Below are 25,239 nucleotides of genomic sequence, written 5' to 3'. Positions count from 1 at the left end.
ATTGGGATTATTAAAGCCACCTTTATTTCTGCATGCTAATCATAAATTTTTCTCTTAATATTTTTGCATTTAACCTCAAATTGTTATCTTACTATAGGCTGATCCATATTCCAAATGGGCGATTCTTAACGTAAAAGGACAAGACTTCCCTGTAAATGAAGCATTTCCACAATTTCTTGCTGATGATCATCATCAAGTTCGGATGTTGGCTGCAGGGTCAATCAACAGGTACTGTGTTACGTTTTCATGAAGCTCTTGTAACGCTGCTGACATCAGTGGAACGCCTGTGATGTACACTTAATCCATATATGGATGTACCTGCAATTGTGTGTGTGTGTGTGTGTGTGTGTGTGTGTGTTTCTTTAATCTGACAGTTCTTTTGCTTAGATAGCATTATTTTCTCCAACATACAAGTGAAAACTCTGGCTTTGAGAGGTAACTTGCTTAGTACTATGGAGCTATTGGTGTGTACTATTCATTGGTGTGACTGACACCTGTCTACACCTCTTCCACTGTGGAGGTGTAGGATATATGGGTATTACCATGGCTTTGTGCGAGTCATTAAAGTGGTAGCTTCTTCACTTCAGATGATCATATAATCATTGCTGTTTTTATAACCTAAAACAATATTTAGCTGTGGTGGTTGTTCATTGATGATGAAATAAATGAATGCTTTTAGAAAAGAAATTATATGCTGCTTTAAAAACACCAAAGCTGAGAATTGCATGTGATTCAGACCTAAGTGATCAGTAAAAGAAAGTCAACATAATGATATTGTCCAGGTAGTCACATAAAAGTGATTCTAAACCTGTGGGTCACGATCCCGACAATGGTTGCCTAAGCCCGTCAGAAAACAGATATTTATAGTCCATAACAATAGCAAAATTAGTTATGGAGTACCAACGAAAACAATTTTATGGTTGAGAGTCATCACAAACATGAGGAGCTGTATTAAAGGGTCTCAGCATTAGGAAGGTTGAGAACCACTGGTCTATGATTTTACAACTAATGAGTCCACAACTTGCATCTGTGACAGTCATGTTTCTATGGACCAGGAGTCATCACATTCCTCATTTGTTTTAGTAAGAAAGTAGTGCCTTGTCAAGATTGCCAGTGGTTCTGTGTGGGAGTTCAAATCCTTCCTGAACTGAGGTTAAAGCTCTCAGGCTAGAGAGGACTATGGTTGAGTGTTATAATGGTCAGTAAGTAAGATTTGTTGGTCTTTTTGGTCTCTGATTTGTTAAACATTTAATGTTGGGCTGTTTCAAGAAAAGCTAGCAAGATAAAGGAATCAGAAATGACAAGTTATAAAATTTTGATTTATAGGAAATATCAAGGACAAAATGTATTGCAGAAATGCCTTAAATATATAGATATTATGTGTAAGAGGCACTGATAACCTTTGTCCACATAAGATATTGTTTGTAACTGAAGGTGGAAGCATTAAGCTGCTCACTCTTGGGCTGATTAAATATTAGCACATATTGACAGACGTTTGTGGACTCCTGTGATTCGTGTTTGTTAAGAGGACAGTGTGTCTTTCTGACAGCCTGAGTTTAGTGTTCAAATTTGACGAGTACTTTAAAAAAATCTTTGTAACCTTTTTTTACCTGAGAAATTGGCATATAGATTAATGTTAAGTAGTCTTTCAAGCGAAGGCTTACCCCAGGGAGGGGTTTTTTTGTTCCGCAATATGCTTTGTTTTCATAGGTAAGGTTTGAAATAAACTGATTTTTCTTTTTTTTAAGATTATTCCAGGATATGAGGCAAGGCGATTCCTCCAGAAGCTTGAAAGCACTTCCTCTGAAGTGTCAGCAGACATCCTTCAAAACTGCATACCTGACGGCAGAGGCAGGGATCAGAGAACTGGTAACTGTGATAACGTGATAACGTGCACTGCTCTGTCCTCTCACATATGGTCAGTCTGTGTCATATTTCTCTAGCACACTGGAGACGAGGCTGTGTATTTATAGCTTACACTATACAGCTGGTCTAAGTCAACAGTCTGGACTGCATAAAATGTTCTGAATGAAGTTTATAGGTCAGAATGAGTCCAATAATAGCAATTACTTTTGCGTATCTGTGCTGCTTTTGCGAGGACAATCCAACTTTAATGGGGATTTTGATACATTGGAAAGCTTTCAAAGGTTTTTTTTAGTTTAAGACATCTTTAAAAATCAAAAGGGCAAACCAAAACACCAGAACATGCTGTTTGTGTGGTGGTTTGTATCTCTGGCCTTTCTCTTCAAAAGGGCAGCTAAATTTGGATTGTAGAGTGATTATAACTAGTTAAAAATGAAGATAGGGGCTGGAGAAATGGCTTAGTTAAGAGCACTGACTGCTCTCCCAGAGGACCAGAGTTTGATTCCCAGCACCCACATGACTGCTCACAACTGCCTATAGCTCCGGTTTCTAGGGATCTCGTGCCCTTTTCTGATCTCTGCAGGCACTGTACACAGACATACATGCAGACCTTTGAAAGATCACACACATAAAAATAAATTTTAAAAATGTAAACGAACCTCTGTTGGCGACTTTCATAAAATAATTGATCATTAAACTGTGAAAGCATGTCATCCTATTTGCAAGACTTTCTTGTTTCTTTTCATAATATAGATGTTGGTGATTTTTAAAGAAGAAAACACTATAAAGATGTCTTAATAAAAATCCTCATAGGAGTAACAGCTGTAGTGGAAGAACTCTTGATACTTCTTGTTCTCATTTGCTGTTTGTTGTTTATAAACTATTTGACACCTCGTTAAAATCTTTTTTCCTTTGGTAATTGTTTCCATTAGATCTTAAGAAATGGCAGCTTTTTTAACTAAAGAAAAGCTTGTTTCTCAAGTCTTTTCTCTTAGCTCATTATTATAGGATTTAAATTTTGCAGACTGCTCAGAGGTTAGAGAATACTTAAATTAGAGCTTGCTTGGTTGGTTTATGACTTTAAGATATTTATTTCATTATTCTTACATTTTTTGAAGTTACGTGATTCTCAGAACCCCGATCTTCTGGATGAGATTTATAACAGAAAGTCTGTATTACTGATGATGATAGCTGTGGTCCTGCACTGTAGTCCTGTCTGTGAAAAACAGGCTTTGTTTGCCTTATGCAAATCTGTGAGGGAAAATGGACTAGAACCTCATCTCGTGAAAAAGGTATGGTGGACACGTTCACATTGCTTATATGTGGCATTTGACACTTAGAAACACATTTTTTTAGAATCAGAATATTACATGCAAGCTTTAATCGTGTGTGTGTATGAGAGAGAGAGAGAGAGAGAGAGAGAGAGAGAGAGAGAGAGAGAGTGAGTGAGTGAGTTTGTGTTGGGGCTTGGACCCAGAGCCTTTTTTACTTAACTACTGAGCTATATTCCCCTCAACAGCCAAATTTGATAATTCTTTAAGTGTTATATTAATTTGTACTCATTGTGACTTATTTCTTAGTTTAAGAGCATTTTATAAAGCATTTACTGAGATTACACGATAGTGAATGGTCTGTCTCCACACAAAACATATTCTCTGGAACAATGTTTATTGGGAAAACATTTGGAGATATTTGGTTGCTCTTGCCTGGATTGTGGAGCAGCAGCACATGGGGATTTAACAAGGCCAGAAAACATAGTTGAGGATCGTGTGGCTTTTAGGTTACATTAGCAAAGAGGCCTGGGCTCAGTCATTTCAACAGTATCATCCCATCTTTGTAGAATATGGAAGGTTTCCCTGTTTTTCCACTCCAAGTTCATTATGTAGGAACCTTTACAGGTTCCTGTTGCAGCTTTTAATGTGAGTGTAGACGGATAGGCAATTAACTTTGTACGAACCTGTGTTCCGTGGAGCTTTATTGTAGGCCAGTCTGCAGGGAATTGGTCTTAGTTGAGTTTACCTTTTCCCTGGTGGTATTAAAATGAGAATTTTTTAAAAATGTGGATGTTAGGCTGAAAACAATTTTTTCCTTAGACTGGATACTATGCCGGTTTTATTAAATACATTTTCCATTTTCTCATAAACTATCTTTGTGTCATTCACGATGAAGAAATCAAGGTAGAAAAACATTGGGTGAGTGCTCTGAAGTCCTATTTTAAATACTAACAAGGAGTAAAATAGTAATTATTCCCGTTTTCTTAAGCATCGTGATTTTCTTTTGTGCAGGTTTTAGAGAAAGTCTCCGAATCGTTTGGATGTAGATGTTTAGAAGACTTCATGGCTTCTCATCTAGATTACCTGGTTTTGGAATGGCTGAACCTGCAAGATACTAAATACAGCTTATCTTCTTTTCCTTTTACTTTATTAAACTACACAAGTGTTGAGGATTTTTATAGGTAGGCTGCAACAGTGTTTTGACAATCACTTCCACCTTCAAGTAGTCTGGTTTTTAAAAAGTCAGATTGTGAAGTATCAAAGGATATACTGGAACTTAGGATTGTTAACAGTATCAGTAACCAGTTGTGCATCTTTTGAATAAGCCATGTATCCATCATGCATCTTGGTCTAGACACAAGTACCTCCCTTTGGAAAATAACCGAAGATTAATTACTAGTGGCTTATTTCCTGCTTGATTTTTCTTTCCTATTGCTTAATAGTAGATTATTTAAACATGAGATTTCAAAGCCGATTGCAAAGTAACTGATTTTGTGGGGGGCTGAGATGGAGCTCAGTTGGTATAGTGCTCACCAAGCATGTCCAGCACTGTCACCATCAGCAGGTCATGGTGATTTCCATCAACATAGGGAGTTCAGTGCCAGCTTGCACTATAGAAGACTCTGTAAGAGAAGCAGCGTTTTCTGATGGATATTTGATGGCCTTATCATCCATTCTTTTTTGCAATAACTTATATTTGTTCTTTCAATTTATAAATTACTTTTACCTTTGATCTTACAATTGATGCTGTGTACAAAATAAAATTTCTTAGCTGGGTATGGTGGTATATGCTGTAATTCCTGAACTTGAAAGGCAGAGGCAGGAGGATTACCACAGTTGAGATGTCAGCATGGTCTAATATTTTCCAGGCTAGTCTGGTCTACAGAATGATACTTAGTCTCAGAAAAAGGGGAGGAAGAATAAAGTTAAACTTTTTTAAATTATATTTTACTTACAAAATGAGAATAAGAGTACTCAATGATCTAGGAGGCTGGAGCAGTGGATTAGCAGTTAAAAGCACTGACATCTAGAGGAGCCAGGTTCAATTCCCAGCACCACCTCGTATCTCCCAGTTATCTCTGACTTTTGTCCCAAGGAAGCCAGTGCCCTCTTCTGTCCTTCAGAGTCACCAGGCATGCAAAGCAGTAATAGACATACATGGCAGGCAAAACACCATATTCACAAAATTTTAAATAAATAGTCGGAAATGTAAAACGAATATTTAAAGATCTGAATTGATCTTTAATCAATTAAACATTTAAACATCCGTTAACGCATTTTGTTTGGAGGTAAAATTTTACTTGGAAAATTTTTATAGGGTAAATTTCAAACTTAACATTTTCAGATCTTGTTACAAGATTTTGATTCCACATTTGGTGATTAGAAGCCATTTTGATGAGGTGAAGTCCATTGCTAATCAGATTCAGAGGTGCTGGAAAAGCCTGCTGACAGACTGCTTTCCAAAGGTTCTTGTACACATCCTTCCTTACTTTGCCTACGAGGGCACAGGAGACAGCAGCATATCACAGAAGAGAGAGACTGCTACCAAGGTCTACGACACTCTCAAAGGGGAAGACCTCCTTGGAAAACAGGTATGCTTTCAGCTTTTGTCTACCTTTATGTACTGGCAAAAGAAGTAAGCCTCACAGTTTAAGTATGACACCTCAATTTCATATCCCTACATCCACATAAAAGCTGGACTTGGCTGGCAGTTCACACACACAACCCCATAGTTGGGGATTGTGGATATATGCTGGCAGTCCTAAGACTTCCTGCCCTTTGTGAGGCTACCTGTAGCAGAAGCAGGTTGGTGAGAAATCTGCCTCTTAGAGTAAAAGTAAAACTTTACTGATGAAAGTTGTTACTGGCTCCAGTTTCCAGAGAAGTATACAAGGCACCTAAAGGGATTAGTGCCAGTCACAGGGGGTTTCCTTGGTTTTTTTTTTTTTTTTTTTTTTTTTTTTTTTTTTTTTTTTTTTTTGTTTTGTTTTTGTTTTTTTTTTGGGGGGGGTGGTTTTTTTTTTTCGTTTTTTGGGTTTTTTTGTTTTTTAGTAGTTAAGATCTTTAAAGATCTAGTGAACAAATAAAGTTAAAATGCAAATTAAGGGACATTGTAGTCTGTGGAACTTTGCTACCTGGAGAACTTCCGGTTTGAGGATGAGGAATCCAGTGCTAAATACAAAGTCAATTCAAGTAATTCTGTAAAACAGAAAGATTGGAGTGAGGTTTTCTTTGTAAAACTTGGGCTTGGATATCTTTTGGTTTAGTTATGCAGTAACGGATCAATACATACCATTTGTGCTGTTGTAAAAGTCACAGATAAAAACGCATTTAATCTATTTTAATTTTGTGTCCTTACAGATTGATCAAATATTCATTAGTAATTTGCCAGAGATTGTGGTGGAGTTGCTTATGACATTGCATGAAACAGCTGAGTCAGATGCCGGTCACAGCACCGACCTCTCTGACTTTTCAGGGTATGCCCATCTCAAGCTTGGAGAGCCAGCTGTCGCTGCCAAGTGACCTTACTTCCCTGTCTCCTTCACTGCGGCCTTCCTGCTGCAGCCGCTCTTTGGGCTGATTGCTCATCTTTTCACTCTTCCTGTGGTACTTCAGCATCGAGACACCTAATGCCTTTTGAGACTGTCTGTCTTCATGTGTTTCATTATTGGCTCTCTTCCCTCCCCCACACCCCACACCTTGCCTTTCTCTGCCTCCTCTTCTTTGTGGTATTCCTAGCTGTGCAGTTTACTTTAGTGAAATCGGTTGACTGTGTGTGAATATTGGTGATGGGGAGGGGGTTGCTTGATTGCAGGGTACTTAAAATTTTTCAATTTCTTAAAAAAGACTTAAATTTTTTTATATGTATGGGTGTTTCACCTGCATGCATGTTTGCACGCAGTGGCTGTGGAGGCCACAAGAGAACATTAGAACCCCTCCACTCCCTCCCCACCCCTGGCCCTGGAACCTGGATCCTCCAGAAAAGCTGTCAGCATCTTTAACTACTGAGCCATCTCTCCAGTCCCCAAAATATTTTGTTTGGATTTTGTTCTTGTGAGACAGGGTTTCACTGCCCTGGACCTCGCTTTGTAGAACGTGCTGGCCTCAGGAGGTCTGCCAGCTTCGGCCTCCCCAGTGCTAGGATTAAAGGCATGTGCCACTGTGTCCTGCTGAAAATACTCAGTGTTTAAATACGCAGACTATACTGAGCATATAACTTAGTAGCAATACCAAGAAAGTGCTCAGACCTGATAATTATATTTAAGTGATGTTACTACTAGCTTAAGATACTGTTGGTCTTGCAGTCCTCGAAAATGAGACCTGAAGGCAGGTTTTACTAAGGCCCAACTCTGGGGCTGCCATTAACTTCACAAAAGGTTACATAACCAAATTACATTAAACAAGTCCTCTTACATTAAGTCCATGGGGAGGATGTCTAATTCATGATTGCGAATCATTTAATTGTTTGTGATTTAGTAAAAAAATAGTTTTTCAGTAGAAAACCAGTTTTATAACTTGGGAGTTTTGTTTGTTTGTTTTGTTTTGTTTTTTAATAACTACATTTCTTTTACTACTTTAGGGATTTGGATCCCGCTCCCAATCCGCCATATTTCCCATCACATGTCATTAAGGCAACGTTTGCCTACATCAGCAACTGTCATAAAACCAAGTTTAAAAGCATTCTAGAAATTCTTTCTAAAATCCCTGTAAGTACACATTGCATCACTAGTACAATAAATGATACAAAAAAGTACTTTCCAAGGTAGAAAATCTGCATCTTGGGGTTGGGGAGAAATGAAATTTTACTTGACTAATTTTAAAAGGACAACATTTGATTTACAAGTTGTATCTTGGTATTGTAGTCAGTGTTTAACTAAGATGTATTACACATTAGGCCAGGATTTTATGACCCTGCCTTTATAATTAGCTCAAGGAACACATTTACTGTTGAATCATAGTGTTTTGAGTTTCAGTTTACTTTCTCAAAACTAATTGGCAACTTTTTGAAAAGTAAAATTGGGCAGGGCACACTTGTTTAATCCCAGCACAGTGGAGACAGAGACAGGTGGGTCTCTGTGAGTTCAAGGCCAGTCTGTTTTACAGTGAGTTCCAGTTTAGCCAGGTATACACCAGAGAAACCATGTCTGGAAAAACCAAAACAAAAATAAATAAATAAATAAAATGGACTCTAATGCAACATTTTGCATGTGATATCAAGACCATCTCTAAATGGTCATTTAATAAACTATGTTGGTTGCAGTCAAATATATTTTATTTTAATTTTTTTTTCCCCAATGTCTGTTTTGTAGGATTCTTATCAGAAAATACTCCTGGCCATTTGTGAACAAGCAGCTGAAACAAATAATGTCTTTAAAAAGCACAGAATTCTTAAAGTGTATCACCTGTTTGTTAGTTTATTACTGAAAGATATACAAAGTGGCTTGGGAGGAGCTTGGGCCTTTGTTCTTCGAGATGTTATTTATACTTTGATTCACTATATCAACAAAAGGTAAGGAATATATTGCACTGAGACATTAGCAGTCATGTTTTGTGTGCAAGCATGTGTGTGTGAGACACGAGTGCATGTGGCATCCTGAAGTGGATACTGGGGGTCTTAACTGCTTTTCACCTTCTTCACTGACTCATGGTCACTTGATGGAACCACAGCACACCAATAAACCTGGTTTGGCCAGCCAGCCTGCTCCCAGGACCCCCTCCCTGTCTGTCTCCCACCTTCTGGGATGTAGATGAACACTCAGTGCAGTTTCATTGATCCATATATACATTTTCATGATAATCTAATTCTAATTTAGCTACTACGTGTTTGTCATCAAAAGGAGCGTTATACTTTTGTTGTGTTCTTTATACACAAATTGGTTTGGCTAGGTGAGATTTGTGTGTGTGTGTTCTATTTGAATCTTAGAATTTTTATTTATTTGTTTACTACTTAACTAACTTACTTATTTTAGTTCTCTAAGGAGTAATTAGTGTCTTTAGAAATTACATAGAATGCTTCGGGTAGAGTGAGCATTTAGTAATTATTCAATCATGAAAAGATTTCTTCCCTTTTTTCTTTATTTCATTAGTATTTTATGTTTCTTGGTTTTGTTTTGTGGTTAATTGTTTTAGTTGGATCTCTCTCTCTCTCTTCTTCTCCTCCTCCTTCTAAATGATTGTGACAGGTTTTTTGTTTGTTTGTTTGTTTATATCATGTGTCTTTCACACATCCTTTGCCTTTTTTGGATTATACCCATTGAAATATTAGATATGAAAGTCACTTTTTTGTCATGCTCTATAAGAATTAGAGACATTGAGTAAAAAGAACTTGAATTTTATTTCAGAGTAGTTTCTTAGGCCATGTTATTCATTCATTCGTTCATCTATTTTTTTCTGTTAGGTCTTCCCATTTCACGGATGTGTCATTGCGTAGCTTTTCCCTTTGCTGTGACCTATTAAGTCGTGTTTGTCATACAGCAGTAACTCACTGTAAGGATGCTCTAGAAAACCATCTTCATGTTATTGTTGGCACACTTATACCTCTTGTGGACTATCAGGAGGTTCAAGAACAGGTAATTTCTCAGTGTTTCGACAAAGGGGCATTGGAGTTGAAAGATGCTCTTAGGAACTGAATGCTTTTAAGTTTACCAGGTGTAATAAGATTAATGAAAATGCTTTTTGAAAAATGGTGGAGAAGACAGTCTTGGTGAATTAATCTGTGAAATCAGTTACTACCCCTTGGTGGTTTTGATCTAATAAATCTTACAGTTTTGTCTGTTATACTGAAATGTAGTCAGAAGTAGGCTAGCAGTTCCCACCATGAGGGTCCATGAGACGTCCTATAAAACATTCCATCAGCACTGAATTCCTTATGCCTCCTTGTGTAGCACTGTAGTATTTGAGTGTTTGAAGCCATAACCACTACTAGCTGGGTACTCCATATACCGTTAGAACATGTCTTCAGAACTGGGGTAGAGAGGTTAGTTTGTTTATCAGTTACAGTTGGATTCGGGTCTCTGAATATAATTAGGACTTCTCTCTTTTCCTTTGGTGATTATTTAGGTATTGGACCTGTTGAAGTACTTAGTGATAGATAACAAAGACAATAAGAACCTCTTTGTCACAATAAAGCTTCTGGACCCTTTTCCTGACCATGTTGTTTTTAAGGATTTGCGTCTTACTCAACAGAAAATAAAATACAGTGGAGGACCCTTTTCACTCTTAGAGGTAATAAAAGTTTTATTTATAATATTGTATTACAGAACATATGCAAAAGTATTTCAAAACTTTAATGCTTCAAAAATGACAGAATACTTTCTGTTGTAGTAAAAGTAATACATGAGATTTACCTTCTTAAATATAATCCAAATCTTTTAAAAGTATACATAGATGGGCAGGAGGATGGTTCAGTGGTTAAGGGCACTGACTGCTCTTTTAGAGGTCCTGAGTTCAATTCCCAGCAACCACATGGTGGCTCACAACCATCTATAATGAGACCTGGTACCCTATTTTGGCCTACAGGATACACACAGGCATAAAGCTGTATACATAATAAATAAATTAATAAAAAAATATACATAGATGTTTTAAATTTATGCATCTGTGTATATATACCTTAGATGTGCATGTGCCCAAGGAAGCCAAAAAGTTTCAAAGTCCCCTGCCACTGAAGTTAGGGATGGCTCTGAGCCACCTGACAGGAGTTATGGGAATTGAATGCAGGTCCCCTGCAGGAGTGCTCTTTTAATCACTGGTCCATCTCTCCAGCCTTTTAAAACAGATCTTCTTGCATCTTCTTGCATTTTATTTAAAGTGTAGATATCAAAGCTTCCTGACAAAGGTAAATTTGAATATTCAGAGAATATGATACAAAATAGTATTAGTTTTAACATGCATAGGATCCTGTATTGATTAATATCTCAAAATTGCCATCTGTTTCTTTAGGATCAGTAATGTTTATATTAGAGATGATACTAAGAATTTTGATCTTCGTAAATTTTTAGTTATGTCTATTATTTTTCTAAATGTCATAACTTTAAAAATCATTCTATTAAAGCTATTAATGTAAAAACATTTGATGAATTTAAGGTGTACAATACAAGTTATACTACCAAATAAATAAATTTGTAGCATTTCCTTCCAATTCAGCTTGCTATTGCAGTCTTAAAGCCTTATGTTGACATCTAATGTAGATAAGAGAATCTCTTGGAATTTAGACCCTTGAAACCTTGGCAGAATTCAAGTGGAGGGAGGAGATTAGTTCTTCCATGTTTTTTTTATGGGTCAGCATCTACAGGTAGTACTTACGGGTTTTTCTTTTATTGTTTCATTCTTCACACTTAGCCAGTACATACTCAGCTAATATTAAATTATTTTGGTCTTTTAGGAAATAAACCATTTCCTCTCAGTAAGTGCTTATAATCCACTGCCACTGACCAGGCTTGAAGGACTGAAGGATCTTCGAAGACAACTGGAACAACATAAAGATCAGATGCTAGATCTCGTGAGAGCATCTCAGGGTACTAGTTTGTTTGCTTTAATATTTATTTTATGTGTATGGGTGTCTTGCTTGCGTGTATACTATGTGCACCACGTGAATGCAGTGCACGTAAAGGGTGTCCTGTGCACGTAAGAGGGTGTTCCATTCTCCTGGAGCTTGAGTTAGCAAATGGCTGTGAGCTGCTGTGTGGGTTCTGGGAACTGAACCAGGATCCTCAGCAAGAGCGGTAATAGCTCTTGACAGATGAGCCATCTCTACAACCCCCTTGGAGGAGTAATCCTAACACTATGAATTTTTTTTTCTTCCTGTATCTTTCTCAGATATTCTTCTGTGAACTTTTCTTAACTTACTACCACCACCATTTGTTACTTGTCCATGACATTTCTTTATCTGATTGGTAAATCCTGCTAATCATTTTCATGTGACTGTATTGCAGAACAAAGTTCAAATTCTATCTACATGTATTTTTTAGATCTGTTTATGGTTTAAATAAAACCTGCCTGCAGCCATACCACCCTGAACTCGCCCAATCTCATCTGACTTAAAACCTTTTAAAATGTGCTAATTTGGGGAGTGGTGTGAAATAAATATGTGCTGTCATCATGTTAGTGGAAGCACTTCTCTCTAAATTATTTCCAGATAACCCACAAGATGGCATTGTGGTGAAGCTGGTTGTCAGCTTGTTGCAGTTATCTAAGATGGCAGTGAACCAGACTGGTGAAAAAGAAGTTTTAGGTAAGTGATGTAGGTGAATGGTCTTCTTTAGTATAAGCTGCTCATTTGATTCACTGGAAAAATAAGGATGGCTTGCTAATTCAGGGAACCCTAGATAGCCAAGTGCCTTTTATATTTCTTAAGTAGGCATTTAAGGTAAAGTTAGCAATAATAATTAATACTGTATAAATATTAACCATAAAATGTCTTATAAATGTGTAGGGAAGTCATAAATCTCTGCTTAGCTGAGTTGCAAATTAATTAACTTCTGGAATGTTTAATAAGTATGACTGACTGGTGGTATTTAATGTCTATTTATAGCAAACAGGAACAGAGATGCTGAAGGATGGTTAAACTCAGATTTTTTTTTTAAATGTCATTTGAGTCTTTCAGTGCTGCCTTTTAGGCATAATCTAGTCTAAGGTATCTTGCTAACAGGCAGAATATAGGCATTCATAGATTTGGTGGTCGTAGAATGGCAAATCACAAAGCGAGCCAGAAGTGCTGTGTCACACTAAAGGTTGTCAGCAGTGCTGTGAGGATGGGAAGAGTAAGTGCTGTTGGCGCACTTACCCGGTGTCCAGCTCCGTTCTCAGTGGGCGCCTGCCGTCCTGCAAGCTCAACATTTAGGACTAGTTTTTATTTAAATTTATCTTACGTATAGATACAAATGCAGGTCACATGTATCTAATTTTAAGTATTTGTACACAATCAAAGCATTCACCTCACAGATCTAGAAACTGAACCTTCTCAGAATCCTCAAATCTGCCCCACTCCAGGATTAAACATCCTTGTTCCCTGTGCTGTTTCTGGGCATCAACCTGAGGTGCTCTGGGATCCCCCAGTATCTTCCTTACGGAGCATAAAGTGATGCTCATCATCCTCGGTGGTGGGGACTGAAGTCTTTGCCCTGACGTTGGGCAGAGAGAAGTTATCCCCTCTCCTGCCTATATTCGGTCCGAGAGTCCCAGCTCGGGGTGCCGAGAACGGAGAGCAACGAGCAGTGTGCGGAGTGAAAGGAAGCTGAGCTGCCAGTGCTGGCAGGTGGCATGACGACATATGCTTAAATCGTTTCACTGAATTGTGCGTTTAAAATTTATGAATGATACACACACACAATGACACCCTGAATTCTCTTTTTAAAATTTTAAAGTTGATAGTTCACACAGTGCCAGACATGTTAATATTTGTGCTTCTAATATTTGGTTACTGTAATTGTTATTTCCTGTTATCTCTGGTGAAACATATATGACCCCAGTAAAGTATTGTGTTGCTTTCTTTACCCCCAATGTTGTTATAAAACACTAGAATCTTGAAGTATGATGAAACAGTGTTAACACTCTTCATGACTATACTAAAATGAGGTTTCTGTATGCAGAGGCTGTTGGAAGGTGTTTGGGAGAAATAGGTCCTCTGGATTTCTCTACCATAGCTGTTCAGCATAACAAAAATACGTCTTATACTCAAGCCTACGGGTTCCCTGAAGACAGAGAACTTCAGTGGACCTTGATAATGCTGACTGCCCTCAACAATGCCCTGGTGGAGGACAGGTGAGTGGTGAGGACGCCTCTCGTCTGATGGAAACGCCAGATCTGGCTTTCAGGAAAATGGTATGGATACTTCACTTACACTGACACTTTCTTTTTCTTCTCTAAAGCATTCTTTATTTTTTTATGTAAGTTAATGCTTTGCCTGGATATATGTATGTGCACCAGTATTTTAGCTTGTTGGTTGTGGGATTACTTTCTTTTCATTGTTTACTGACTTATCTGTTGTTATAACTTATTAATTGTTTACAATACTGGGGACTGAACCAGGACCTTACACACCCTTAGTGTCACTGAGTCCGATTCCCAGCTCTCTCCTTTATTCCTCGATTGACTGGTTTATTTGTCAACCGATCATTATCATCCGTGGGAGGGTAAATTCGAAGGTTTTCTCTGAGGCATCTCTTACAAGTATATATGTATTTTGACTTTATTCGTCTGCCTCTCAAAACCTACCATGTTTCCACTGAGTTAATGAACCTATATTTTTGTTAGTGTTGTTTTTGTTATGTTAAACTGACTGGCATGGGTTTTTTTCCCTAACATTTTATTATACAGATTTCTTTCTCTCTTATTTTGAGATGGAATCTCATATAATTCAGGCTGGCCTTGGACTTGCTTATAACTTGGTGAACCTGAACTCATGATCTTCCTTCTGCCCTCTGCCTCCTAAGAGCTGAGATTGCAACATGGGCTACTGGCTTAATCTTTCTTGACTTTTTGAAGAGATTTTTCCACAGAAAACTTAATCATAAAATGATTTGAAATCCAGTAGTCTGAAGTTGTTGTTGTTGTTGTTGTTGTCTAGTGATGCACAGACAGGCCTGTTAGTGTGACATCAGCATGAGATTAATAGGTAACAGATAGTTCTTTTCTCTTCTACTATAGAAGGGGGAAAGCATTGGGTGTTTAAGGGATTTCAGCATGCGAAGGGGATGTCAACTAAGGAAATAACCACAATAGCTGGTCAGAACATACTTCTTTGAGGAGGCATCATATGGTCTTAGTGACAATTAACCAGAGAGAACAGGAGTAGAGCATTCCATACAGGGGTGATGTAATATGGGATGTGTGTATACATAGATATGTGCCATGAATTTCTATATACAGTAGTACTGTGATACATCACCATGTATAGCATCATTATATGACAAACCAATGACTGCCCTGGTTTGCTTTCCATTTCGGTGATAAGCATCGTAGCCAGAAAAAGTAAACCGATAGAGGAAAGGGCGTATATCGAGGTCCTTTGGGAAAGGGAGTCAGGGTGGCACTCGAGAGGGCAGGAACTAGAGCAGAGCTGATGGATGAACGCTCACTGGCTTGTTCTGTGGGTCAGCTAATCTATTAGGATCACCTACCTAGTGGTAGCACTACCCACAATGGGCGGGGCCCTCCTACCTCAATCATGTCCTTCACACTTTTCTACAGGCCAGTCTGATGAAGGCACCTTCTCAGATAACTCTAGCTTGCATCAAGTTGACAAAAACCGGCACAGAGACTAAGGGGCAAAACTGGAAATAGTTACTGGTCATGCTAATTGCTGCTTTAGTTCAGAGGAGGAGGAATTAGTAGACAAATAGTGGACGTGAGGGACATGGCTGGAAGTAGGATGTGTCCTTAGTATAGCCACTAGGATTTGCTAAGGAAGTAGATGTGGGTTAGAGGTCATCTGAGAGACAAGCATACCTGAGCAGAATTAAACCGTCCTTTGATCCTTGTCCTTTCTCCAGTCTCACACCCAGTAACATTTTCTTTGTTGGTTGTCATATTTCCAGGTCATTGTAGTCCTCTGTTTCCTGTCTTAGTAAGAAAGAGTTCTGCTTTTTATTGAGAGGTTTGAGATGCTAACGGTTTTCACCTAACCTTCAAAAAGTATCTTCTGCGATAATTTTAACATTTGGAGTAGGATTTTGTACCTCACCTTGAAAATGATTTGTATCATTGGAGAAAATATCAGTGTGTTTCCTCAGGTGAATTAGGATTTTGCCGTTTTCACTAATCATATTACTCTCATTATTTCCAAGAAGTTTGACTTAAATTTATAGTCAATTTAAGTCATTATTGTACAGAAAGAAGAGAATTGCTGTTGGTTAGTAACTCGTGTTTACTGAGGGACTACTCTAAAAAATTCTTTGACGTTTTTTTCTTCAGTGTTACAGAATATCATAGATAAGTTTCTAATATTTTAGATAATTGATTGGATTTAAAGCTTTCCAGTCAAATTTGCCTAGCGTTCCAGATTAATAAATTAATTATGTATGTTTTTCAGTGTCAAAATTCGATCAGCTGCTGCTACCTGTTTGAAAAACATTTTGGCTACAAAGACTGGACATGCTTTCTGGGAGAATTACAAGGCGTCAGCAGATCCAATGCTGGCCTATCTGCAGCCTTTTAGAGCATCGAGGAAAAAGGTCTCTGAAGTAACTAATATAATGCTTGCTAGAAAAATTCAGACAGGACACACTGAGTTCAAGGGATTTGTTCCTTTTCCCTAGGCAGAGTAGTTAAACCGAGATGAATAACGTAAAGAGATGCTGGTATGGGGCCGAGGTACCTTCTTTCCCGGTATGCCTGTGATACTATGCAACCGTGATCAGGATTATTTTAGGGGCTGTGATCAGCCAACAAGCATTTACTGCTTAGCAGCACACCTTTGAAAAAATAGAAGGTGTGTAAGCTGTCTTTGTGTAGGTTAATCATCATGACAAGCCTGTTGAGAGCTGTGTGCAGTGTCATCAAGAGCTTTTGCATCTCTCGCCTCTACCCATTCCTCTTTTCAGAAAGTGACAGCAATATGCAGTTGTTTTTACCTGTTTGAGTTCAGTGAGAATATGCATCCCTGAAGTAATCATTTTAATGTATCATAGTTTTGGTTCCCAGTAAAATTTGTAGTAATACAGACGGTTAATGAAGTTATTAATATAGCCTAATTTAAAGAATAAAGGGTTTTGTTTGTTTGTTTGGAAACAGGGTTTCTCTATGTGTTTAGCCCTAGCTGTCCTGGAACTCACTTTTTAGACTAGGCTGGCCTTGAACTCAGAGATCCACCTGCCTTTCCCTCCTGAGTGCTGGGATTTAAGGTGTGTGCCACAACCTCCCAGCTAAATATTGTATTTTTAACAAGTAAATATTACATTTTATTTTAAAATCAATTTTGTGGTAGATTTAAGTCAGTTTTACATAGGAACCAGATGAGGCAGAGACTGTGACTTGTGTAATATGCTGCCAGTGAGTGACAAGAGCTAACAGGAATTCGGCTTTCTAACTTCCTACACAGTAATGTCCTTACAGTTTATTCCCTCAGTTCAAATCCCCATCCCACAGTGTGTTCCCTGCTTCCCTCATTTATTTTTATAGCAGGAATTGGATTTTGGGGCCTTGAGCTTGACCATTGATTTACACCCCTAGCTCTGTTTTACTTTTTATTTTGAGACAGGATTTCACCAAGCAGACTTTGAAGTTAAAATCCTCCTGTCTCAACTCTTGAATAGGCGGGATTACAGCCCTGAACCACCATTCCTAGTCTAGTCTGTTTAACTTTTAAGAGGCAAATGTTATGTTCAGATTTGAATTTTTATTATTTGTGCGTGTGTGTGTTTGTGTGTGTGTGTGTGTGTGTGTGTGTGTGTGTGTGTGTGGATGTGTGTTTGCCGTGGCACTCATACATCAGTGAAAGAACAACTTGCTGGAGTCAGTTCTCTCAGACCTTGTGTGTTCTGGGATGATCTTTGGTCAGTGAGGGTTGATGGCCAGGACCTTTACTTCCTGACCTGTTTTGTGTGCACTGTAGGTGTAGTTTAAGTGTACTTAGTTTTATTGGAAGCAAATAAATAACTGTAGCTGGTTATTTATTTGACATAGGAAATGAATTTCTGCTTCTAGTTTTTAGAAGTACCCCGATTTGTTAAAGAAGATGTTTTAGAAGGCCTGGACGATGTGAATCTGTGGGTTCCTCAAAGTGAAAATCATGACGTTTGGATAAAGACGCTGACGTGTGCCTTTTTGGACAGCGGAGGAATAAAAAGCGAAATTCTTCAGTTACTAAAGCCAATGTGTGAAGTAAGAGGCTTAATCTGGTTTAGAGCCTGTGTTTCTCTGTTTTTGTTTGCTTTTCCCTTAATTTAAATTCTGTGTCTCTGATTGTGGTTTACGTGTTTGAAAAGAACTCTAAGTGATGATAGATCATCCGCCTGCAGTGTGACCCACATCCAGCTACTGCAAGTCCATTGGACGGGGCATCTCTGCTTATCCAGAACTACACAGCAGGCTTTATGCTTAAGAAGGCAACATATTAGTTAAATTCTACAAAGTACTGGAATAGTTAGTAATGATGCTTAAAGTAATTAAAGTTATACAATATTTATATATTATTTACTGAAAGTCGGCCCCTATTTCTTCATGGTCATTCGGCATTTTTCGATCTGCTTTCTGAGTGAAGAAAGGGCAGGCAGCGGTAATCAGTTTTACACGGAAGGTCTGGTGCAGCCAATCTCAGCACATAATAAGTGTGCGAGCCAATTCAAATTGTTTAGTGTTTGGGGTCTGTGGTGTGGCTCAGTGGGAGTGCAGGCACTTCTAATGCGTTAGTTAGTCTCTGTAGTCAGTCCTGGTGTTCTATTGCTTTTTTGTTGTTGCTTTTTTTTGAGATAGGCGCTTGTGTATCCTGAACTCAGTGTAACCGGGGATGACTCTGACCTGGTGCCCCTGTCACCCTCTCCCAAGGGCTCAAACACTTTGCTTGGTATTGACTGGGTTGTTTTTTTTCTGTTTTGTTTTGTCTTTCTTTATTTTAATCATTACTTGATGTGCACTTTTGGTTGTTGTTTAGATTATTTTGAGTTCATGGAGGATTAGTGTAATTTTTAGTTTTTGATACTTCATAATAAGGGGATAAACATTTTCAGTGAATGCTGTTACTCCCAATTCAAACAATTGAGTGGATATATGCCATGTTGTAGGTGAAAACCGACTTTTGTCAGATGGTGCTGCCATACTTGATCCATGATGTTTTACTCCAAGATACACATGAATCGTGGAGAACTCTGCTGTCTACACATGTCCGCGGATTTTTCACTAGCTGTTTTAAACATCCCTCCCAAGCAAGCCGCTCAGCAACTCCTGCAAATTCGGATTCAGGTAACCCTTCTTGTTAGTGTTTGTCCTGTTAGCAGCTCAGCACTAGAGAAGGGTGGTTCAGTGAGTTACAGGGCAGCTTACTGTACACTCCCTACACCAGGCGTTGTGCTTGCAGTGTGGACAGGAGTAACAGCACTCCCATTTTAGCAACGGAAAAAAAAATGTGTAAACAGACTCGTCCACATGTGTTGTACCATGGTAGAGTTGGGATGGAGCTTTTATATTTTTAGACATCTGTCCAACTACTCTTTAAAAACTTTTTAATCACCAAGTCATGCATATTTTTATAGGCAATAAAAGTTCTACAATTTTTTTAAAATTATAATCATAATCATACCCATAACCAAAGATACATTTAGATTCAAATGTATGTAAATGTAAACTTGTATATTTATATATGTTTTATGTTTAGAATATATCCTTTCAATTTTTTAATTACTTTAAAGAAACAATTAGATTGTATTTTACTTACTCTTCAATTTACTTCCATGGTAAGAAGTATTTCTCTGGCCTTAAAAGAGCATATCAGATAAATCACAGAAGCATTTCCAATGCTACTAACAGACATAATTAATTACATTAAGTGGGCATTAGGAAGATGGCTCAGCAGGTAAAATGCCAGAGTTTGGATCCCCAGGACCCCTATAAAAGACAGGTGAGTGATAGCCCACCTCTCATGTCAGGTCATCAGAGGTGGATACTGAGGATCCCTCATGCTCGCTAGCTAAGCTAGCCAACACCGGAGCTCTGGGTGCAAAGACTGCCTCCACAGAGAGAGCAGCCAAGAAGGATACTCAGTAACAGCCTCTGGCCTCCACATCTACACCGCCATACATAGGGGTGCAGGGGTAACCCTAGAGTTTAAATGCACATATAAACACAACTAACGATTCATTGTAGATCACTTCTTCAAAATGAAATTTTAAAAGGATAAGAAAATAGTTCTATACTGTTAATTTACCATGTTTAATATGCATAAGCATAAAACTGGCACAAATTTACATGTTGCGTTTCAAGAAATAGCATTTTAATAAAAACCACACCTTAGTGTGTTGATGGTCACTTCAGCATAATTGTGATTATTCATTTGTACCAGTTTTATGCTTTTACTATGACGGCTTCATTTGAAATGTCTGTGGTGTCCTTGTGACTTCATTTTGTTGCCATTTTGATGTATCTGAGTTGACGTGTTGTTTCATTGAAGTTGAGAGAGGCTGGGGCGAGGTGACTAGTACCTACTGAGTTACAGGTATGCAGGATAAGAACTGATGTTCTTCTGGATAGCAGGATGACTGCTGACTGTGATTACGTATTGCATGTGAAAACAGACAATCCTTCGAGGTACTGGAAAGTACGTAACCTGAGTTCAGTTCTCAGCCCCACATTGGCTGACTCACCTGTAGCTCCAGCTCTCTGGGCACCTGACACTTCTCTCCTCCATGGGCACCTGCATTCACCTACACACACATCTTCAAAAGCATTTCTTAAAAAAAAAAAAAAAAAAAAACCTTACTGTAATCAAAATTTTCAGGAGATAAATATATTTAACCTGACTAAAACATTATAAAATACATTCTTATATTGAAAAATCATATGGTATCCCATTGATATGTACGATTTTAGTTAAAAGTTTTAAAAGGGCGAATCTATCTGAAAAAAAAAAAAACATGCAAAAACATAAACAAGGTTGTCCCTTCTAGGTTAAAAGTTGTTCATCAAAATAATTTGGAACATGCTTATGAAACTTTGGGAGATTGCTAAATTAAAAATCCTAAAGTATGGGTTAATGTGATAATGGTTATTGGGGAAGGGTGCTTGCCACCAGAACCTGAGTTGAGTCTTGAGAAACCCTCACAGTGGGAGGAAAGAACCAGCCTGACCACGCTGCCATCTGATCTCTACATAAACCATGTGCAGGGAGTGCCCACACACATAATAATGACTGTAATTGCATTTATTTTAAAAAATAACTAAGTATAATTTTTAAAATTCTAAATTAAAATTTATTGCAGAGACTTTAATTGGGGAAATACAGATGTAAGTCCACAATTACAAGTAGCCATTTAAAGTCTAAATAAGTACAGTTTAACACCATCTTACTACTTACATTTATGCTCTGATCACTTAATAGCAAAATCATCTATCAATATTTTTACGACCTTAAATAAAATTCTGCATTTCATGTATGTAAAACTATTACTTGAGATGACAATAAATGTAGATTCCTATAAATCTTAAACGCCATGTCTTTCTGGTGCCTGGAGGCCTCACATCTTTACTTGAATGTCTCATGAACCTGAAACTCAGTTGTGTGAATAAAAATGAATGCCCACACACACTAAAACTCTTTTCTCATTCATCTGAATGCCAAATCCTGCCAGTTGTGTTACCTCTGTCTCCATCATCCTTCCTGCTTCCTGGCTCTGGTTTTTTTTTTTTTCTTTCTTTCTGATGTGAGTGTGTGTGTGTAAGAGAGAGAGAGAGAGTAACTCAAACTGTCCTCAAACTCGAGTAGCAGTGGAGGGCACTAATTCTTCTGCCTTTGCCTCTCAGGTGCTGGCTATAGAGGTACATGCCCTGACACCCAGTTTATACAGAGCAGGGACTGAGCCCAGGGTTTCCTGCAGGCCAGCCAAGCACTCTTTCCAGCTGTGCTCCACCCTCAGCCGAGTCACACTCTGCTAACTTTGTCTGCTTCTCCATTACCTCCCTTCCCCTGACTGACTGTGTTTTGGCTTCAGATGTAACTTTTTTTTCGTAGTCCTGGTGAGGTGACTCTCACAGGACTTCTACAGCACTCTTTTTTCTCACACCCCTTGTGCAACCATGTTAAGAGCTTCCAGGCTAGCCAACAAATTCTGTGTGCAGGAACAGTCATGATTTGTTCCTGGTTGTAAATGTACTAAGCACCTAGTATTAGACATATACCTGCTTCAGAAACAAATTATAATTTGTGACAAATTCTTTACAGCATATTTTATATTTATTTGTTTATGTTGTACATATTGTTTCCACTGAGATAAAAGAAATGTTACTAAATTTAATTTCTATTTATTAAGAAGCATTTTTGTGTTGGGCAAACCATCCATTATAATCTTACAGTGTGGAAGGACACGTTGACAAAAAAATACTTTTTCTACAGTATGAGACTAAGAAGGGATATTTCTATTTCCATTAGAGTCAGAGAACTTTCTCCGATGCTGTTTGGATAAAAAATCACAAAGAACCATGCTTGCTGTTGTCGACTATCTGAGAAGGCAAAAGAGGTAATACATAAGGGTTGTTTCTTGGGTTTGGGAACCAAGCACTCTAAGTTCCTTCCGGCTGCTTTTTAATCGGATTATATGCAACTGCTTCAGACTGCTAAAATTGATTGGTGTGGTGCTTCTGAGTATTTTTAACTTGTCCATATGCAGGACGGTACTTGGGTTAAGTATGGGAAGCGTCATGTTCCAGCTGTCCCCAGCAGTACTGCAGTAGCTGAGTCATGCAGGCTTTAGTTTACCTCAGCAGTGAGGATGTGGGGACTGAGCACGTGGGTTTTCCAGTGGTTCTTAGTTCTGCAGCTGCTCATAAACTAGTTGTTAGCGTAGCTGGAGTTGGATGTCCCTGTTATCATCTCTAATGGGAATAAAGCCTTTCCTGCTCTGTGCCATGCTTACTGTGAAAGTCGGTAGGAAGTCTGTGATGTGATGAAATTGACTTAGGTAAGTTACTTTATAGTATCTTTGTTTCCTTGTAAGTTTTTTGAGACCAGGTCATTGTAGCCTAAGGCACCGTTCAGTGTATACCAGCATGGCCTTGAATTCCTGATATTCCTCCACTTCAGGTGCTGGGGTTATAGGTGTGAACCGTTGCCCCAAGCCTTCAGGGGATTATTAACAAAGTGCAGAAATAGCTCAAAATGGGTCATGTGGCTGATTTGTGCTGCTGGTGAGTTATCGGAACTCTGGAGAAACAGCTCAGAATGGTCTGGTCCATCTTATGCCTTTCAACTTTACAGCAGTGTGTGCAGCACTCAGAGAAAGAAAGCTGGACTTCATGTCATTCTGGTCATGTTCCGGGCTGGTGATAATATAGCGTGATCTCTTTTCCCTTTTTCTCGTTCTTACAGTAGTCCCTGTCTTAAACAGGCTGAAGGCATGGACTGAGGGCACTGGACACACACACATTTAAAAATTCATATTTTTGTTTTTAGTTGTCACATGGTAATTGTAGAAGATAAAAATCCCTGACTGGGCACATCTGTAATCATACTGTCTAGAAGGCTGAGGGAAGGGATTAGGAATTTGAGACTTGCTTGGGAGCTGCATAGTGAGCGGAAGGCAGACTAGAACTACAGAACAAAGGCATTTTTTCCAGGGGAGGCGGAGATCACTGTCATTATTGTTCTGAAATCTTGACAATGTATAGTCACACATTTTTACTCCCAGAACTCAGGACGCAGAGGCAGGTGGATCTCTGAGTTCAAGGCCAACCTGGGCTACAGAGCAACTTTCGGGACAGCCATGGCTACACAAAAGACCCTATCTTGAAAAGGGAGGGAAAATCTTTTTAAAAATTACCCAAGAAGATGTGACTAGAGCAGGACTAAGTTCAAGTTTAATGATTTTAAAGGCTACGTGATCTGAGCATGTTACCTGATGTCAGGGAGTGTCTGTCCTCTCATTCTTAAGGATCAGGATAAGGGCATGGTATGTTGATGCATGCCATTAGCCCCAGGGAGAGGCAGGATGATCTCTATGAATTCCATGCAGCTTGATGTATATAGAGAGTTCCAAGACAGCCAAGACTATATAGCCTGAAATAAAAATTGAGTTCCAGTCTCAAATAAATACACTTTAAGAATAGGGGTGTGTATGGTGATCAAAATTGGCATTGTATATAATATACCAGGCCACCAATGTTTATTGTGCATTTGTACAGTTCTTTTCTGTTGGAAAGTTTTCCTTCTCTGAACTTGAATTTCAAATTAAGTAAGTGTTCTACTGAAGTGCTAGCCATGTATGGAACATGGTGTGTGCTGTTCTCTTACTTACACATAGGCATGAACTGAACTGTTGCTGCAGGTGATGTAGCTGATAGTGAGTGACAAGCTAGCTTTCTACAGAGCTATGTACTGCTCCAGAGCCAACATTTAATCACTGTTGCCTTACATGTGTCTGTACTGTTAATTTTGAAAAGGATAATATCTACGATATTCAGTTCTGATCTGTCATCACCACAGTGAACATCTTTTAATTTAGTTCCATCTTGATAATAGCAAAAAAAAAATTGCAAGAGAAAAGTCATGCGTGTTACTTTTCTTTTTGTTGTGACACAATCCATGGTAGAACAGCTGAGGTTTACTGTAGCTTTCAGTCTGAGGTGTGCATTTGATCATCTTGGAGACTTGGTGGCAAGCACAGGAGGCGGTGGCAGCTCTTCGCCCATTGTTAGGAAGCGGAGAGCCGTGATGCTGGTGCTCGGCTCACTTGATCCTTTCTGTGCAGCCCAGGATCTGAGTTCATGCCATGTGCCTCCCACAGTCAGGGTGGGTTTCTCACACCAGTTCATTTGTCTAGAAATTTGTGCCAAGGCGTGCCCAGAAGCTTGTGTCCATGGCCCTTCAGAGTTCACCAAGTGGATGATCACAATCAACCCTTCACGTGGTTTTAGGGTTTTTGTTGTTGGTTTTATTTTTCCCCATCTGAGAAGAAACAGCATTTTTATTCTAAAAGTGGCCATGGAGCTGTCCTGTGCAGCCGGTGGTGTAAAGGGTGGATGCAGAGCCCAGAGTGTATGGAACGATGATTGGTGGCTGTCTTTAGATTCCCTGAGAGGTTATCCTCCAGACGGACCTTAGCCATGCTCCATCGGAATGCTTTATAGCCATACACTGGAGAACTGTGGCTTGCAGTTACACCCTGCGCCATGGTGCTTCTTTCATTGCTTGTGTTAGCAGTGACATGGTATCGTGTTTACTTCCTCCTCAGGCCCTCCTCGGGAACAGCCTTTGACGATGCTTTCTGGCTAGATTTGAATTATCTTGAGGTTGCAAAGGTGGCTCAGTCCTGCGCTGCTCACTTCACGGCATTGCTCTATGCAGAAATCTATTCAGACAAAAAAAGCGTGGACGAGCAAGAGAAAAGGTAAGTGGGTTTGGACATTGGGTTTGTTTTGCTTATTTGTTTATTGAGACAATGTTTCTCTGTATAACTACCCC

At 38.8% G+C, this 25,239-nt stretch overlaps 1 protein-coding gene across 1 annotated transcript in view; it reads left to right on the top strand.

The window, feature by feature from the left end:
* The window catches only part of ATM (ATM serine/threonine kinase), a 90,174-nt gene that overhangs the window by 32,541 nt on the left and 32,394 nt on the right, over positions 1-25,239 (top strand). The window contains exons 21-38 of the mRNA XM_080929658.1: positions 98-228; positions 1,749-1,869; positions 2,982-3,155; positions 4,149-4,318; positions 5,482-5,728; positions 6,498-6,613; positions 7,717-7,843; positions 8,447-8,646; positions 9,535-9,706; positions 10,197-10,361; positions 11,521-11,653; positions 12,274-12,369; positions 13,727-13,898; positions 16,168-16,309; positions 17,781-17,957; positions 18,857-19,034; positions 22,213-22,300; positions 25,010-25,165. Coding sequence (XP_080785784.1) covers positions 98-228; positions 1,749-1,869; positions 2,982-3,155; positions 4,149-4,318; positions 5,482-5,728; positions 6,498-6,613; positions 7,717-7,843; positions 8,447-8,646; positions 9,535-9,706; positions 10,197-10,361; positions 11,521-11,653; positions 12,274-12,369; positions 13,727-13,898; positions 16,168-16,309; positions 17,781-17,957; positions 18,857-19,034; positions 22,213-22,300; positions 25,010-25,165 — 2,765 coding nt within the window. The remainder of the gene's footprint in view (positions 1-97; positions 229-1,748; positions 1,870-2,981; positions 3,156-4,148; positions 4,319-5,481; positions 5,729-6,497; positions 6,614-7,716; positions 7,844-8,446; positions 8,647-9,534; positions 9,707-10,196; positions 10,362-11,520; positions 11,654-12,273; positions 12,370-13,726; positions 13,899-16,167; positions 16,310-17,780; positions 17,958-18,856; positions 19,035-22,212; positions 22,301-25,009; positions 25,166-25,239) is intronic.

The sequence above is a fragment of the Micromys minutus genome, assembly GCF_963924665.1.
Source record: "Micromys minutus genome assembly, chromosome: 16".
In the NCBI taxonomy this organism is placed as follows: domain Eukaryota; kingdom Metazoa; phylum Chordata; class Mammalia; order Rodentia; family Muridae; genus Micromys; species Micromys minutus.
The sequence above is the reverse complement of the archived record's forward strand: the minus strand, read 5'-3'. Positions and strand labels throughout refer to the sequence as shown.